Source organism: Dromiciops gliroides, chromosome 2 (assembly GCF_019393635.1).
Source record: "Dromiciops gliroides isolate mDroGli1 chromosome 2, mDroGli1.pri, whole genome shotgun sequence".
Classification (NCBI taxonomy): Eukaryota; Metazoa; Chordata; class Mammalia; order Microbiotheria; family Microbiotheriidae; genus Dromiciops; species Dromiciops gliroides.
The window spans coordinates 135,115,077-135,134,298 of NC_057862.1; the positions used below are offsets into that span (position 1 = coordinate 135,115,077).

Genomic DNA, 19,222 nt, shown 5'->3' on the forward strand with positions numbered 1-19,222 from the left:
ATTACTTACATACTGACTGCAAATTCAGGCTAATGTTTACCGTTTGCACAGGGGAATTTGTAATTCAAGGATGTTTTTCATTTGCTCATAAGACTATTGGAAATTGCCATGATGGATACAACCAACTTATCAATAATTAACTTTTGTGCACATTCCTCTTACTTATCAAATAGCTTGTTTTTTTTCATATTCTTTCCACCTTCCCACCACCCCAGTTCTTGTGTAGATAGATAGATAGATAGATAGATAGATAGATAGATAGATAGATAGATAGATAGATAGAGATATGTATCGTGTAATAAAATTACAAAAGGACTAATAGTACATTTTAGCAATGTCAAAGTTAAGCTTTCTGAAAAGCACATAGGACATCAATGTGAAGGTTTGTTCAGTAGTAATAGTAGTAGTAATAGTAAATAATAATAATGATAATAATAATACTAACAAATAACATTTATATAGCACCTACCATGTGACAGGCATTTTGCTAAGCTTTATAATACTATCTCAGTTGATCTTCACAACAATCCTGGGAGGTTGGTGCTATTATTATCCCCATTTTACAGTTAAGGAAACAACTGAATAGAAATTAAGTGATTTGCCCAAGGTCATACAGCTAGTTAGTGTCCAAGGTTGAATCTGAACTCAAGTGTTCCTAGTTTCAGGCTAGGCACTCTACCCACTGCCACACCTACCTGCCCCTATTAAGCATTCAAAATAAATATGTCTCAGAGCTTTCAGACCACAAGACATGGTACTTGACAATGAAATGCATTTGTGAAAGTTCTAATCCATGCTTTTGTTAAGGACTAAATTAAAAAACACAGAGAATGTTAAAATATGTTTGCTTTTTCTAAATCATGAGAACTCAAACCACCAACAATGCCTCAGTATAGCCCACAACAGTGGAAAAACATATGGGAACATTAAGTTCTTATTGTATAGAGTCCCACATTCTAGTCCACTGTGGAAAAGTCCAAAATGAGATTTCTTGGAGCTTATGAATATTTATTATACATTCTTAAAAACAAAAAAAGGCTTCAATATAAATAGGAAACACATTTATAAGCATGGGTGGATTGTTTACATTATGTAAATTCTAAAAAGATCCATCACTAGGGTTTTGGTAAATGCTTTAAGGAACTGCAATTCTGAGTGTTGGAAATTTTAGTTAAATGATCACATCATTTCATAATTGTAAATATTTTTTTTAAACTATACACACCCAATGTTTAATACTTTTATAAATTCTAACTTCAAAGAGAACAAATTTATTCTTGGTTTTATAAATCTAGGACAAGGGAAAAGTAATAATAATAAAAACCAGTTTAGTTTTAAAGATTACAAAGTATTTTTATATATGTATATGTGTGTATATATATGTATAAGTGTGTACATATATGTGTGTATAAATTTCATTTAAGCCTTACAACAACACAACAACAACATGAGGTAGGTACCGAGGGCATTGTCATTACCTTTTTTTTTCTTTTCTTTTCTTTTTTTTTTTGGCAGGGCAATGAAGGTTAAGTGACTTGCCCAGTGTCACATAGCTAGTAAGTACCAAGTGTCTGGAGCTGGATTTGAACTCAGGTCCTCCTGAATCCAGGGCTGGTGTTTATCCACTGTGCCACCTAGCTGCCCTATCATTACCTTTTTACAGGTGAGGGAATGGAGGCTTGGAGGCATTAAGTAACTTGCAGATATTAGGTATCCAAGGAGAGATTTGAACTTAAGTTTTCCCAACTTGAAATCCAAAACCAAATTGCTCTATTAAGGTCTCAAGTTTCGCCATGGTCACCATTACTCTTTGGCTAATGAGAATCCATTGTATACTCCATATATCCAACAAACATTCACTGAGTAAGCACTTATAGGAAACTTCAAGTAAGGAGAGAAATATTTGTATAGTTTTAAGTAGAATACCTACCTATTGTATATTAGATATATTATAGATATCTCACACTCAATATGTAGAAAACACAACTCATTACCTTTATCCAAAACCCATCCTTCTTCCCAGTTACTATCTGAGGCCCTACCAGCCTTCCAGTCACAAGGTTCACAGCCTCAGTGTCACACTCAACACCTTATTTTAACTCATCTCACACATTCATTCAATCAGCCGCAATTTTCTATAGTTTTTAGTTCTACAACATCTCTCTTATTCTAAGCTTTCTCTTCACTCATACAGCCTCTGCTCTAGTTCAGGTTCTTGCCTAGACTACTGAAATAGCCTCCTAATTTAATCTCCTTTCCCCAAGTCTTTCCCCTCTCTGATCCATTCTCCACATGGAGATATTCATAAAATACAGGTCTCACCATGTCATTTTCCTACTGAAAAACTCCACTGACTCCCAGTTACCTCAAAGATCAAACATAAACTCCTATATTTGCCATTTAAAGCCTTTCATAACCTAGTTCTAATCTACCTTTCAAACCCCTTACTCCTCTTGCTGAATTCCACAATACATCCAAAGTGTCCTTTGCACTGTTTCTCACAGATGTCATTTTATCTGCCATCTTTGTACCTTTCCAATTATATCTACCCTGCCTGAAATCTACTCCCTCCTAACTTCCAGCACTTATAGTCCCTAATTCCTTCAATATTCAACTGAAGTGCCACCTTCTATCTACATGAAGATCTTACAGGTTCCCTTAGAAGCTAGTGCCTGCCCACCATAAATGACCTCATTTTAAATCTGATTGTGGCATCTATTACACACATACACACAATGTAAGATCTTTGAACACAGAGTTCTTTAGGTTCAGGACAGCCCCAATAGTTTGGTTTCAATACTGGAACAAATGAGACATTCGTCAGTCATTCAAAAGTTAACAAAAGGAGATTTTCTAAACCATTGCAGGAGAAGGATATTCAACAAGACTAGGTATCAGAACACCTCAAGTTGATTCAGCTGAGCAAGCTCACTTACCTAAGTTGCCTATCTTTTTCTTTTTCTTTCTTTCTTTCTGTCTTTCTTTCTTTTTTTGGTAAGGCAATTGGGGGTTAAATGACTTGCCCAGGGTCACACAGCTAGTAAGTGTCAAATGTCTGAGGCCAGATTTGAACTCAGGTACTCCTGAATCCAGGGCCGGTGCTTTACCCACTGCACCACCTAGCTGCCCCCTAAGTTGCCTATCTTAAGCCGCCACTCAAGCATCAGACCTGAGCTCCTATGACTGTTCTGTACTTGGGTTATCAGGAAGCAATGTCGACAGCCTTAAGGATGATCTCAATATCTTTCAAGGAAAAAACTAGTCTAATTTGCATAGAAGTCAGGGTGAATGAAATTGTTCCCACCCCTCTTTTATCTATATATCCCCACACCCAGCACACAGTACAAGTACTTAACAAATACTTAGGATTGTCTGATTTATTGAATATTTCATGATGCTTCTGCTTGCTTGTTATATTTCTGAACTTTGTAAAAGGTCTCCCAGCACCAGTGGCCATTCTGTGGAGATATATACATGTGTGTGTGTGTGTGTGTGTGTGTGTGTGTGTGTGTGTGTGTGTATTTCAGCTCATTCTGTTGAGATAGATATATATACTACATTTAGCTCCTGGTCTGACTAGTACCCTAATGCCCTCAGAAGTGCTTGAAAGGTCACCATGAAAAGTGACTACCATCACCAACAATACATACAAGGAGGACACATAGTAAAGATACTTCTAAGAAATAATGAATTTGTTCATTTTGTAACGATTGGAATGATGCCACCTGCTGGAGACTTACTGTAGAAGAGTTCCGCCCATGAAGCAAAGGTCTTTGAGGGCAAGACCAGGAGTCTTTTCTTTGGCATCAGGAAGTGACGTTGGGTAGTGGGAGGAAGAAGGAGGAGACTAGCTCTCTGTCTGGCTCTTTCCTCTAGACTCTGGTGGAGAGGAGAGCTAGAAATGCGCTCTCCCTTTAATAGATAGGAATCTAGGCCTTTCTCTCTCTCTTTACCAAATTCTTATTCTCCTTAATAAATGCTTAAAAGTCTAACTCTTGCTAAAGCTTATAATTTATTGGCGACCACTCATTAGATATTTTAGACAGTTTAGCTAGAATTTTAGCCCTTAACAATTTGCAAAATTTTGCTGAGTGCAAACAAATTTAAACTTATACACTGTTTCACTAGACAATATTGAATTTTGATGGAAAATATCATGAAGTCAAGAACAATTTTTTCTTTATTGAAGGACGACATAACTATTCACCAGTTTTGAGGGATGCTCTTATACTTTGCAGATCCTCTAACTCCAGGAATATACACTGATTATGTAATATGGCCAAATATGAAGGTGCTATAATCTTGAGAAATGAGCACATACAGACATAATAATACATTATACAAAAGAGAGTAAATGAAATGCCTTCCTCCAAAGGATTCCATCTAAAAAACTAAAAGGTTTCTACAAATGGACTTTTATTTATTTATTTATTTATTTTTATTTTGTGGGGCAATGGGGGTTAAGTACCTTGCCCAGGGTCACACAGCTAGTAAGTGTTAAGTGTCTGAGGCCGGATTTGAACTCAGGTACTCCTGAATCCAGGGCCGGTGCTTTAACCACTGCGCCATCTAGCTGCCCCCTACAAATGGACTTTTTATAAAGTTGGGCGGGGGGGGGGGGGGGGCGGCACAGGGGCAGGGGGGCTTAAATAATACCCTGGGTTAAAGAGAGCCAGTCATTCTCCAAACTAAAAGCAGAATTGAGTTCTTGACTTCCATGACTACAGAAGTCATTCTCGTGATTTACTGCCCTTTGAATATTGTCATTTGGGAGGAGATTCCTGATGTGAATCTAATACAAATATTGACACAAACATCAATGGACAGGCATGAAAGTATGCCACTTGGTCCCTAAAAAGTCTGCAAAACATCAGCTTTGCCTCGCTGTTCTCAAGACCACAAAAACACCACCTTCATTTTCCAGTTATATTAATTGCTACACCATTAACGCAGGATTCTTGCTTCGATGCTCTATTAACAAGTACTAACCTGTCTTTCTGTCCTGGGGATTAACCAAAACCAATATTTTATGTTTAGGTTCGTCACGGTACATAGGAAGGAAGCAAACAGAGTCATCTTCAAGTTTAACCTAAAAAATTAAAAAAAAATGTTCTTTCATCCTGTAAAAGATTATAAGAAAATGCTTTGCTAATGGAAGTGTATTCATTAGAAGTATACAGTTACTGATGGGTTAATTTGATAGGACAACATCCAACTTTATTAAAAAGACAAGTAAACATTACTTATTTTATGATAACCTATCTCTCCTTTTGCATAAATGTACCTCTCTGTCTCTTTCTGTCTCTGTTTCTCTCTCCCCCTTCCATATATACATACACACACATACAGATATATAGAGAGAAGATGGATACATATATTATAGAACAGATACATGTCAGATTACTATACAAATATGACATGCATATATACATAGATGTAGACTATTATGCACATGTGTGCATATATATATACACAAACATATGTACAGAGAAAGAGAGAAAAGGCTATATTTGTGTAAAAGGAAACATAGGCTATCATTTATAAGTAGAAAGAGAGTGAAGGAAAGATAGTGAGGGAGGGAGAATGAAAAAGAAGAGGGAGGAAGAGGAGGAGGAGGAGAAGGAGAAGGAGAAGGAGGAGAAGAAGAAGGAGAAGGAGAAGGAGGAGAAGGAGGAGAAGGAGGAGAAGGAGGAGAAGGAGGAGAAGGAGGAGAAGGAGGAGAAGGAGGAGAAGGAGAAGGAGAAGGAGAAGGAGAAGGAGAAGGAGAAGGAGAAGGAGAAGAAGAAGAAGAAGAAGAAGAAGAAGAAGAAGAAGAAGAAGAAGAAGAAGAAGAAGAAGAAGAAGAAGAAGAAGAAGAAGAAGAAGGGTACCCTTACAGGAGAAGGCCATGATTGCTTTTGTTGGTCCTTCCTTCTTGAAGAGGACCATGACTTTGAGGTGATGTCATGACTTGCAGTCAATTGGATTTAAGTGAAAGAGGCCTGTACAAGGTCGTCAACCCCACTTTCTCTTCCAGAGCCATTTGGGTCCAGTGGCAAGATATATATGAGGACAACTGGAGATGGCCCCAGATGTTTTAAGGCAATGGGGGTTAAGTGACTTGCCCAGGGTCACACAGCTAGTAAGTATCTGAGGTCAGATTTGAACTCCCAACTTCAGGGCCAGTGCTCTATACACTACACCATCTAACTGCCCCCATTACATTTTAATAGAATCCTGGAGGATGGGGACTGTCTTTTTTTTTCTCCTCCTCTGTATTCCCAGTGTTTAATACAACACATAATAGATGCTTAATGACTGCTTACTGATTGACTGATTGAAAAAGCTGGAAAGATAGAGATTTGAAGGTTGTTAAGACCTTTAAATGTCAAACAAAGCTTATATTTTATCATAGAGGTAGTAAGTAGCTATTGGAGTTTATTGAGCAGGAAGGTAACGGGGACCCAGATCTGTACTTCAGGACAATTATTTCTGCAGCTATGGAAGTTCCAGTGTACACTAAATGGAAAATAACCCAGGGCTTCTCTCACTCCCACTAGTCCCAGAATAAGAAAAATGCCTTAAAACTGTACCTCTGGCTTTGTTCCAGGCACATAATCCTGGGAAAGTCACATCCCTCCGGGTACCCTGCGGTGTTTAGATTTGCCTCATAGGCTGGCACTACCAAGAACAATATTCCCGTATTTTTCCTTGTTTTGACTATTAGTACTAGACAAGGACAGGGTAGTATTGCAGGGTGCATGATTCCCCTTAGGGAGGAGAGAACACCTCTCAAGCCTCCACATCAAAAACATCACTGGGTTCTAATGGGGTTCACTGCTACCCATTGTGAAGTTAAGGGTCACAGCCCTTCATTTATAAATTCTGTTTTGAGAATTAAAGAGTTTAAAAAAAGATAGGGGGGAAACCATGCCAACTACACTGAACAGCAAATGGTTTACAAGAGTTTCCTCCACCCCATCATAGCAACAGAAAATTCAGGGCCCTTCTGTTGTTTTTCTGCTTTGGATTTTTTTGGTGTTTTTTTTTTTTTAAGACCAACAAGATCCATGAAATTCTTGGTTGTTTCATGACATAAAGATGATTAAAGGAAACATTCAGATCTTCAAATCACCTTCACTGGGACCCTATATTAAGTTACCTTGTTACTTAAAGATCAGTTTTGAGTGGACAATGTCAAAGTTGAGAAAATGCTTTCTTATGAAAGCAAGGCAATCCTGGGAGCCAAAATGAAGAAGGTTAGAAGAAAAACAGGCCTCCAAACTCTTCTCTTTTTGTGACCCTACAGGGTCTCAATCCGCTACTCTGCCTAGTTTTAACTCCAAGGAACAAGATGCCCCTGGGCCAAGAACTCCCTTAGATCCCCTCCCCACCACACACTTTCCAGCCTTCCTTTAAGTGTTCTCCCCCTCCCCCATTAGATTATAAACTCCTTGAGGGCAAAAACTGTCTTTCTTTTATTGTATCCCCAGTGTTTAGCACAATGCCTGGCTGGATTAGAGAGATTGGATTGACTAGGACAAAGACTTACAACATATCCTTGAAAATTCCTGATGCCAGGAAACCCATCAGTTCTCATCTTTGCATTCCCCAGAATATAGCACTTCTTGCATGTCAAAGACAATACAGGTTTTCCACATAGGAGGGACAAAAGCCAAGGAGTTTACCCCACATCTCCAAGGTCAAAGTAAAGGCCAAATCCTTTTACCAATTAGGATACTCTAAGCTTCAGGCCATAGATGGTATAAAATCAACTATCTTTTTTTTTTTAATCAAAACTTCCCTTTTGGGAAGGGGCAGGGTAATTACAAAACCCTGAAGGCATTTTCTTTGTTTATGTCTTAGGAAAGCAACTGGCTGGGAGAACTGTATTGTTTTGTAGGATTGGGGCTGAAGACATAACAATAAATAACATCAGAATGGGGGAGGGGGGTGGCAAGTCCAAGAAGGGTATGGTTATGCTTTTTAGACACAGATAGGAATAAAATCCTAAATGAAGGCTGAAACTTCACTTTCAAGTTGTCCTAAGATCTAACTTTTATGTCATTCTACTCTATTGGGCTGCCAAGAGTCCTCTTCCATCTCACGAACAATCCACAAGCCCCTTACCCTAACTGAAAAGGTGAAGAAACCCTAACGAGTCAAGAACTCAAGAAAATGCCTTCCTGACTGTCATATTTCCTGTTTTTCCACTAGAGGGCACTAAATGAGTGTGAAGTCTGGGACCTCCCTCCACAGGCAAACCTTATGAAAGTTACCCCATATGAACTGGCTTCTTCTGGGAATGACTACAAAATATTTGTCTCCAAAATTTCAAGGAAGCCGCACTGTAAACTGCACAAACCATTGTTTTAATTAACTCTGGAACAGCTTCAGTACAGTGTAATAAACCATATCTTCCGCAGCCAAGCCTTTCAGCCTGTTGGAGGGGGCCTCAGCTGTGAAAATAGCCAGTCTTTGAGTTCAGAAGTTGTAAATCTGAATTCTCATACGTTACAAAATGTGCTTTAAAAACAAATAAACAAATAAATCAGCCTCGAAGCTGAAATGATGTTGGTATACTTGGGGGTACTGGGTAAGAGGGTAAAATCGTCCATGTTTCTCTATGATTAGTTGATGCAAAAGCAATACAACAGAATGACAATTTTAGTTCTAGAAGCCCCTCAGGGACAATTTATTGTGATCCCCTCATTTTACAGATAAGGAAACCAGGACTCAGAGGGGGTGAAATAACTTTGTTAAGGTCACACAGCTGATCAATAGCCCAGAATTAGACTTCTCTTCACTATCCCGGACACTCTTAAGGCAAAGGACTACGTGTTAGCTAAATTTCCTATCTCCTGCCCGCCTCACTTTGTACAAAACTCTGCACCCCATGCATTGATCTGAACTCAGGCCACTGAAATCTCTGCCCACTGCTCTTTGCCCAACATAATGCTTAATTATGCTAATGTTTCTAACTAGGGAAGTTTCTTTTTTTTCTTCTTCCAATACACTAGTTTTATACAATAGAAAATTTGATTTCAAAACAAACGAACTTCCTATCTAAAAAATGTTGACAATCTTGTGGTGCTACTAGAAGAATTAAACAAAATGACCAGTACAAAGTTCATTATACATCCCAAGCTGGAGAAGAAGAAATTATTCGTTACCTGTCTTTCAATGCTAAGAAACTTGTCACATTACCTTTTCACCAGTAGGAAGAGTATAATATTCCGGAGAAGTACCAGCCTGTTCCCCAAATGTAGAATAGTAGGCCACAGCTGATTCCTGAGCAACCTCGGGGTTATCTTCCAAAATATCCACGGGGTAAAAGCATGCTAAGGGAAAATTACAAGAAGCTTAGTCTGATTTGAGTTAAAGGGGGAAAACTCAAATATTAAAAAGGATTTAAATTTCACACTCTTGCTTCTGCAATGATGCTCATTTGTAATGAATAGGAGCAGTAGCAGCAGGCACTCAGGGAAAATAGAAGATAGTCATGTTGGTCGGGATTGCACCAACATTGATGGTTTTGAGTTAAATATGCACACTCATGAATGCCTGCAAAAGACTGAGCATTCTGTTCAAGAGACCAGGTTGCTAAAGACATCCAGGAATAAATTACAGAGATTTCCATTTCCATCACAATTTCTCATTTATAAATGTTTGTTGAATTGGATTGAACTGAATTTATATTAGAATGTGGGCTTCCTTCTCTACATCTATACTTTCAACATTCTCTATGTAGCCTTGACAGCTATCAGCAGTGGCCATATTAATGAACAAATCACTTGAAGGCTTATGTTTCTTTGCACAAAAAATAGCTGGGGTTAATTTAGTGATCCAAATTCCAATGTGGATTATTGTATCCTACCTCTTATATTCACCTTATGGGTTCAAGAGGATTTGTTACTCCCCATCATCCCTAGTTGTACTGTTTCATTAAGGTCTGCAAATCATCACAGTAATATACTTTACCTCAATGGTTAGTCCCAATTCTCAAACAAGCAACATATAAGTGTGTAGGCGAATGGGCAGATGGACTAATATACCACATATACCATATTTTTTCAAGGATTTATACCTTTCACATACTTTCTCTACCATTACATTTTGAGAAGAAAATCAAGAAAATTGTTCCACTGTATAATTACACCCACCCACTCATCACTCACACACACACACACACACACACACACACACACCAACTACGTTCTTTGGAACAACAAATTCCTTGTCAGTAGAAGTTTCTCCAAGCAGTCTGACCTGAGTTGACAAAGGTTTAATTTAAAGGAAAGGGTGGAAACTCACTAGAGTGAATTCTGTCTCTCTCTCTCTCCTGGACCATGTTTCTAAAATGTAAGGTGATTAAAGGAACTTCCAACATTCTAAGAGGGAAGCACCAACACGGAGTTAGGGCTCCAACTGCTCTCTGGTTCTTTTAGAACAAAATGTATAAATCGGGGGCAGCTGGTTGGCACAATGGATAAAGCACCAGCCCTGGATTCAGGAGGACCTGAGTTCAAATCTGTCCTCAGACACTTGACACTAGCTGTGTGACCCTGGGCAAGTCACTTAACCCTCATTGCCCCACAAAAAAATTTAAAAAACAATTTTAATGTATAAATAAAACATGAAACTAAAAAGGAAAGATCTTGTGTGTATGTATGTCTGTGTGTGTAAGTATGTATGTATGTGTAGCCCATGCAGGGTTATGTGTGTCCATGTCAGTTTGTCAAACTATGGCTGAAATAGAAAAATGAACAGATACCTCTAGAATCTTTTCCATCTACCCTTCTCCAAGGGAGACTACTGATTCCTGCCAGCGGAGGGGGAGAAGATCAAAGCAGAGATTGGCATTAGAAGCTAGTCATTCTGTTCTCCTCAGTAAAAGGCCACCATACTAGAGTTTTATCTATCATACCCCCCCAAAATAGTTAGTCTTGGGGAATATTTTTTAGGTTCAAACTGAGTTCCTGATCATTATCCCTTAATGGAGAAGTATTCTAAACTATATATCCCTTTCTACCAAATGTCAGTTACACGAAACCATACATAATGAATGGCAAATAAACCCATTTATCTAAACCAATTTCAAAGAAAATCAGATAAGTTATATGAATGAGCATATGCTAGACAATACAGAGTAGATGAGGTCTCTCACTGCAAGCAAGAGATCTCAATTCAACCAAGAAAGAGAGTCCCAGATCTCATTCAAGGGGAAATTCTCTGAAGTTTTTGTACAGTAAGCCTATATGACTAAGGTACCAGCTCCTCCACATGTTAGCTTTTTCCTAGAGTCTGTTCCTTCAGGGACCTCTTCCTGAAGAGAATTTGGGAAAGCCAAAAAAGGCCAAGATCTCTCCCCTCTCAAGATCTGACCAAATCTGCCCCTCATGCAGGTGGGGAATATTGAGTAATCAATCTCCATCAAGGAGGACTATCTTATACAAATGATCTTTGAGTCCTTGGTTCCATAAACATCCTTCTAGTCACCTGAAAATCATTGTCCCCTGTATTTTTTTCTCTTCTCAGACATACTGTTTTCTTTCTTTCTTTCTTTCTTTCTTTCTTTCTTTCTTTCTTTCTTTCTTTCTTTCTTTCTTTTCTTTCTTTCCTTCCTTCCTTCCTTCCTTCCTTCCTTCCTTCCTTCCTTCCTTCCTTCCTTCCTTCCTTCCTTCCTTCCTTCCTTTATTTCCTTCCTTTCTTTCCAGCAGATTAAGGAATTAGTAAAGGATGAGTAAAAGTTTAGGGTTCCATTTTCAAATTTGATTTAAATTTTAAATGCTCAGAGTCTTGCTTTTAGGCCTAAGGTAGTTTAATTTCAATTCCACCCTGAGTCTGTGGGCACTAGTAAATGTTATGGGATGCATTGCATGATACCTACAAAACTGACCCATAGTTAGCACTACTAAATCTCCAATTCCCTTGGGTCCTCACTGTCTCCTTCCCAGTCATTATTTATTGTAGGATAAGGGGCAAATATCTCACTGTAGGTAGGTTATAGGAATGCTATTATACAGCGGACATTATGCTATTGTGTCTCTTGTATAACATTTTTTTTTAACGAGGCAATGAGGATTAAGTGACTTGCCCATGGTCACATAGCTAGTAAGTGTTAAGTGTCTGAGGCTGTATTTGAACTCAGGTCCTCCTGAATCCAGGGCCAATGCTCTATCCACTGTGCCACTTAGCTGCCCCCAACATTTTTTAAAAAACAGAATGCAGTGTTTCACATATATCTAAAGTTTCAACAAACACTTGTTTACTAGAATCACTAACTCCTTTCAAAGGTTTTCAATTGATTTCTCATTGGAATGTCAATATAAAAATGTTTACTATATATATTTATAGTTAGTAAACAAAATCAGTAGAGGTTGAGGAGGAAAGGAACTGAGCCACTTCGATGCTATTTTGTTTATTCCCACTGGCTAGTTCTAGATAGCAATCTTTTGGAACTCAAAAATTCATTTTTAGATTCCCTAAGTATAAGCCAAATGAGCAACTATTTTCAGTTGCAACCTCTGTTAGGCCAGTGACTATCTGCAAGTTTGCTTTAAAAGAGACAACCTGGAAATCAAGCTCCAGCTTGACAATAGATCCATTTGTTGTTTCAGAATAATTTATTGCCAGGGTAGGGAAGACAGAAGATCTCCCGACTTCCACTCTAAATCAGGCAGGCACGTGTAGGAAAATACAAATAGTGTTTGACATAAGAACATTATTAATGGACTCCTGTAGTGTGGCTGGGCTGAATCCAGCCATGAGCACTGCCCCCTTACACATTCCCTTCATGCCGAGGGAAGGAATAAAATCCTCAGGCCACTGTGGATTGGGCAGAACAGCTGTGTAAGGAAAGACCCACACCATAAACCCTAACCATACCATACCCTGCTCCCTTGAGTAGGTAGCCAGTCCTCCAAGTGTTTCCTGGGAAACACTGCAGGCTGAAAAACATCTTCAGAGAAATGTTGGTTGATATAGATGAAAGAAATTCATATGTATTTTGCAGCTTCTGAACCATTTGATCACTTTCTCTTTAGGGTTAAACTCCTGGCATTGTCAAATCCCTTAAAAGAATTAGAGACAGATTTATATGTTCCATGAATAGAACAAGTCTAATCTAGACATTTTCTTACCCACTGTATTTCCACATACTATCTTCCAAACCCCTCCAAATTAAGTTTGTAAGGTTTGGTTTTATTTGTGATATATATATATATACATACATACATACATACATACATACATACACACACATACATACACACACATATATACACATATATACATACATACATATATATACACATACATACACACACATACATATATATATAACACAAACACTTGAGTATATGTTAGGTGTGATGTTTATCAGGCATTAAATTGCCATTATTAAAGCCTAGGAAATCAATGAGCTATAATTGATCCATAAAGTCCTCTAAAACAAATGGCCATTAAAAACAAAAATCTTATAACCTCCTTACATATTTTGAAGATTTAATTGTGAACCATACTTCTTGTCCTTTTCCTGGCTCAGCTGTGCTCGTGAGCGTTACCAGGTTGCCAGCATAAATTAATCCTCATAAACAACAGCGAATGTCGGGAAAGAGGTGTGCGCTGTAGAATATTTTTAACAGTCGCAAAATAATGTGGCACATTTGCTAGTTTTCCTTTTAAAGAATCGCTTTCAAATGAATTCCTGAGGCTGGAGCCATTTCAGCAGCTTTGGAATGCGGAGACTTAAAGATTCCATAGGCCTGAAGAAGGCAAGAACAGGTTTTTAACCAATTAGAAGGCAGGATCCCTTTAAATAGTTTTATCATATGCAGCAGTGGCACAAGAGCGCATTGTGTCCTCCAGGCCTAAAAGGGTGTGATCTGAAAGGGGCAATGTGTAGAAAGGGTTACCAAGGTTTTTTGTTGTCTTTTTTTTTTTAAGTAATAAAAAAGGGCCTCTTTCTGAAGCCGCAAAGGAGGTACCATATAACCATAAGGAGTGTAAATTTAGAAACGAGAGGCCTACTGCGTTGTAGGGATTCCAGACATTCCAACATTCACACATTGCTTCAGAGCTCAAAGGAGCTACCATCTTAAAGAGCCAAAGCTGGTAAACAAGGTCATTACATCACAGAGGACCTGATTCAACAGCAACAATGGGAAAAAAAAAAGCAAGAGGTAGGTAGGTAAGGATCCCTTGCCTTCCAGGGGACAGACAAGTTCCTTGCTGGGAGGAGAAGGGATAGATAGGATAGGACCAAACCTTTTGCGTAAATCAACACAACAGTCAACATTTTTTGAACTTTTAAATTTATGTATAGCTTTTTTCCCCTCCCTTTTGGGAGAGATATTCCCTCCCCCCACCTCCCACCGTCTGAAAAGTTCTGCAGTTCTACTCATACATATAAAATAGTTTGGTTGAGTTTCTGGAAAATTCGGCGCTTGTGAAAAAATGAGTAGTAAGGGAGCTGGACAGAACACCTCCCTTCCCTGCTGCTGGCACCCAAAGTAGCCAACACATTGAAAGGCTGACCTACAACACACCTGCTCTTTTCAGTGAACAGTCCACACATACTTTTGCCAGTGACCTAATCAGCCGCCTTTATGATTTCATTCCCCTATTCACTGTGCTGAGTTACGAGGTGGCTTTGTGGAGTAAACAAATATCTGACATTTTTACACATTCACTGGAGGCAAAACTGAGACTGCCAAACTCATTTCACTTGTGATCGAAGACAGATTCAACTGCGGGTTTCCAGATGTGAAACGCTAACATGCTTTAATGGGTTGAACTGCACAGGAAATATTTTTCCAAAGCCAAAAGAATGTAATCTCTTCAGTACAATGTAAAATGCTTTTATGTAAAAGCATACAGTTGAAATTAAAGGTTCCTTTTATAATGCACTGCAGACTGTAAGAAAACTGAAATTCCCAAACAAAACCCCCATTTAAGAATTCACTTTAAACCTATGTTTACGAAGTCACTCCAAAAACAAAGAAGGCAACAAATTTAAAGCGTTCTTCCAGAAATAAATTCAATTTAACAACCTTAAATCACTTATATTTTTTCAGATGTTGTCGATGTTCCTTCCAGTGTCTTTAAAATGCTTTACCAAGCTACCTTGCTTTACCAATAGCTTCTTTAATTTATGTGCTATGATTGAGAAATGTCTGCATCCTATTCTTATATTGTTGTTCTGCCACTATTTAATTCACAAGACAATTAAGCGCAAGTCCTAATAATCAATTACATCTCCAAGCAGATCAAGATAACCAATATATGCAAAAGATGGCATATCTAATTGTAAATAGGATAAATTCTCCCCATGTAGGCATTAAGATAATGTGCCATGGTTACTCATATTATAGACCTTCTTTTGCTTTAGTCAATGTAAACCACGAATATCACCACCTCATAAAGATATATCAGTAGGGGGGGGGGGTGTCAGTACAGCTAAGTGGCACAGTGGACAGAGCACCAGCCCTGGAATCAGGAGGACCTGAGTTCAAATCTGACCTCAAACACTTGACACTTACTAGCTGCCTGACCCTGGGCAAGTCACTTAATCCCAATTGCCTCACCAAAAAAAAAAAGATAAAGTACAATTTTTTCTCTTCTAATCCTAACAGTGAGATAGTAGATACCTTGAATAGTAGTCATGCTCCCAAGCATGATAAAGATACATCAGTACAGTTTAATTTTAACGAATTAGAATTTTTCATCTTCCAGTCCTACCCAGTGAGATAATCAAGACACCTTAAATAGTTAGTAGTCATGTTCGCAAGCACTCTGAATTTGCTAAGAGAATATATTTGGGCCCTTCCACATAACCAATTCCAAATGGCAAGTAGTCAAGAGAAAAGTTTGCCCTAACCCACTGAAACTGAGCAACCTGGATAGAGAATTAATTTTCAACCTTAAAAAGTAGGTTTTCTGGACTAAACTTTTCATTGACTTGCTTTTTCCCTTGAAGATATGGGTTTCGTATTTCTCCAATGCAAGTTAACCAGTTGTAGTACATGCAAGCCAGTTCTGAAACCTTTGGGGGGGGGGGGGAAGGTGGGAGGAAGCCACACTAAAATTTTGGGTAATTGCTACCTGAAATTTAGATTGGGTCTGCAAGGGTTAACACAAGGGTACTAGAGCGCTCAAAATGCTAGCAATACACTAGAGAAATCGCCTGAGTAGACCATTTTGAACAGTTATAACATTTGTGATTGCTAATACTTATTCTACAGAAAGATTACAGAAAAGGAAAATAAGCAACTACAGTATTTTGCAGTTTCAGAGGATCTAGAAGGTCTCCTTAAACCTGATATTATCATGTCATGCTAAGATACTTAATAAAATGGTCCTTCTCCCCTCTTTTCAGGATCCCCCCCAAAAAAATAAGTGATTTTATATTTAGAAATTAATTTCCACCTAAAATAATTTGAAGCACATAATAATTTCACAGAAGGAATCCTGGGAGAATTACATAAAGTACTCAAAATAACACACATAAAGGGCTTTCCCAGTTACTTCTGGGAGGTTTGTTCAGCTTCTCACAGGAGGACATACCAAGAGCATCCTACCAAGCATGAAAAAGAGAAGTCTTTTTTTCCTACCCCCTCTTCTGGGCATTGGAGAAGATACCCAGTAAGGCTCATCCTAAACACAGCAGTTATAGGTCTCTGCCACGATGCTGTAGTTATACCAGTTTACCACAGATCTATGCTTGATGCCCATATTCTGGAGAGAGAGTTGGCGGGGGGGGGGGGGGGGGGGGGGGGGGGGGCAGTGGGAGGTTACCAACTGCATCTCTACTTCCAGGCTGCCTCTCTATAAAGCGTGCTCCTACTCAACCCCAAGCACAAAGAGCTCTCTGAACCATCCTGTACTCTCTCTTCTCCTTCACTCCACTATCCACTCAGTTGCCAAGGCCTAGCAATCCTCTTGCACCTAATTGAATCTCCTTGGCCTGGGAGTGGGCTGGATGGGGGGAGGGGGCGACGGGTAGGAGCGGAAATAAGAGACATTCTTGCCTCTCTATCAATACAGATTGGTACAGAGTCACAACTACAAGATCCTTCTCCCTCTTCCCACCTTGAGGTGGGGACAGAGGTTGTTTTCATTTTTATCTTTTAATTTCCAGCTCCTAAGCATATTTTTTGCCATTTAACAGGTGCTTAATAAATGCTTACTGATATCCTGACTGATTGTCTCATTTTATAGATGAAGGAACTGAGGTTTGTACAGGGTAAAGTGACTTTTCCAGGATCACACATTGAGTAAGTTTCTGTGGCAGAATTCAAACCCAAATCTTCCTGACTCCAAGTCCACCACTCATAAAAATCTCCCAAACTGCAACTGAACCTATCTGAGCTTCAGTTTCCTCACCTGCTAGAGTTGTCATAAGGATCAAGTGAGATGATATGTGTAAAGGGCTTTGCAGACCTTAAGAGCACTACCTAAATAACAGTAATAGTTGATACTTATATTTGTGGTATGAATTACTATCACTATGGGCAGCTAAGTGGAGCAGTAAATAGCTGCACTTGGAGGCGGGAAGATATGGGTTCAAATGTGACTTCAGACACTTATTAGCTATAAGACCTTGGATAAGTCATTTAACCTCTATCTGCCTCACTTTCCTCATTTGTAAAATGGAGATGATAATTGTACCTACCTTCCAAGGTTGCTGTGAGGATAAAATGAGATAATATTTGTAAAATTCTTTGTAAACTTTAAAGTGGTCTATAAATGCTAGCTATTTTTATTACTATGCATGATACAACATTTCAACTTAGCATCAGAAAATTAAAATATTTTTATAACTCCTCCTAACATCTTTCTAAAATGTGTAGGAACTGGTATGTTCATATTTTTTAAATAGTAGAATGGATAAAAGGAAGGCTAGAGAGATGAAGACCCAACAGGACATAAGGAAGAACAGAATTAGGGAACAAAGGCACTCTATTCCCAGTACTTGACTGACAAATTGTTCAGCTTCCCCCCCAGATCAGAGGTAGGCAACAAGCAGAAGCAAATTAACACTTCGATTTGTTGAAGATCATCTCTTTTTTGCCAAAATATTCTTAGCAAAGAATTTTTAAAAATTGGAAGACAGAATGCAGAACATATTATAATTCTCTAGCAGATGAGCAAAATTATCACTGAACAGAAGAAAGCTTTACGGAAGGTTTCCAGGTGGTGTTAGTGGAGTTTTTATTACCAAGTAATTGACAGGGAGCCTGGTGCTCTGTTATCACATATTTAATATTGGCCAACTTGCAACATGTCATTGCCTTGGCTGAGCATAAATCATTTTGTCCCAAATCTAGGATGGCAAAATGTGCAGATGATTTTTATACACAGCCCACTCAAAGATTTATGTAATCCCAACTGCTTTCGATGGGAAATTCTGATAGTTTAAACATGAATGCCTCTTAGACATTTGATCAATAGGCCCAGAACTGAAATATATTATATCTTCTAGGTTCACAAGGAAAATCATATTTGGGAATGCTTTGGAATCATATTTGGGACACAGGTGAGAAAGTGGTGTCTAAAACACCTGCCCTCTTTTCTGAAAGAGGCCAGAATGATAATAACAATAAAAATAGCTCACATTTTATTGAGGGCTTTCAGTCTCAGTTTACAAAGTGATTTACATACATTAACACTCTTATCCTCATAATAACCCTGTGAGGTGGGTACTATATTTATCTCCATTTTACAGATAGGCAAACTGGGGCTCCAAGAATAACAACAACAACTAGCATTTATATAGCACTTTAAAGTTTGCAAAGTACTTTACAAATAGTATCTCCCTCTATTCCCAGGACAGTCTTGGGAGGTAGGTGCTATTATTATCCCCACTTTACACATGAGGAAGCTAAGGCAGACAAAGGTTAAATGACTTTCCCACAGTCATACAGCTAGTATGAAAGCTGGAAAGGAATTCAGGCCTTCCTGACTTCAGGTCCAATGCTCTATCTCCTGCAAAACCTAGCTGCTGCTAGTTTTTATTCCAAGCTGTACTCCAGGTCACCCAGATAGTATCTGAGGCATCATCAGAACCCTGGTCTTCTTTTTTTTTCTTTTTTTTTTTTTTTAGTGAGGCAATTGGGGTTAAGTGACTTGCCCAGGGTCACACAGCTAGTAAGTATTAAGTGTCTGAGGCCGGATTTGAACTCAGGTACTCCTGACTCCAGGGCCGGTACTCTATCCACTGCGCCATCTAGCTGCCCCCGCC

General features: G+C 38.7%; 1 protein-coding gene across 1 annotated transcript in view; it reads right to left on the bottom strand.

Annotated features, from left to right (window-relative positions):
* The window catches only part of LOC122740462 (protein FAM169B-like), a 108,930-nt gene that overhangs the window by 56,215 nt on the left and 33,493 nt on the right, over nucleotides 1-19,222 (bottom strand). Inside the window, 2 exon segments of the mRNA XM_043982684.1 lie at nucleotides 4,990-5,089; nucleotides 9,187-9,320. Of these exon segments, the coding sequence (XP_043838619.1) occupies nucleotides 4,990-5,089; nucleotides 9,187-9,320 (234 nt within the window).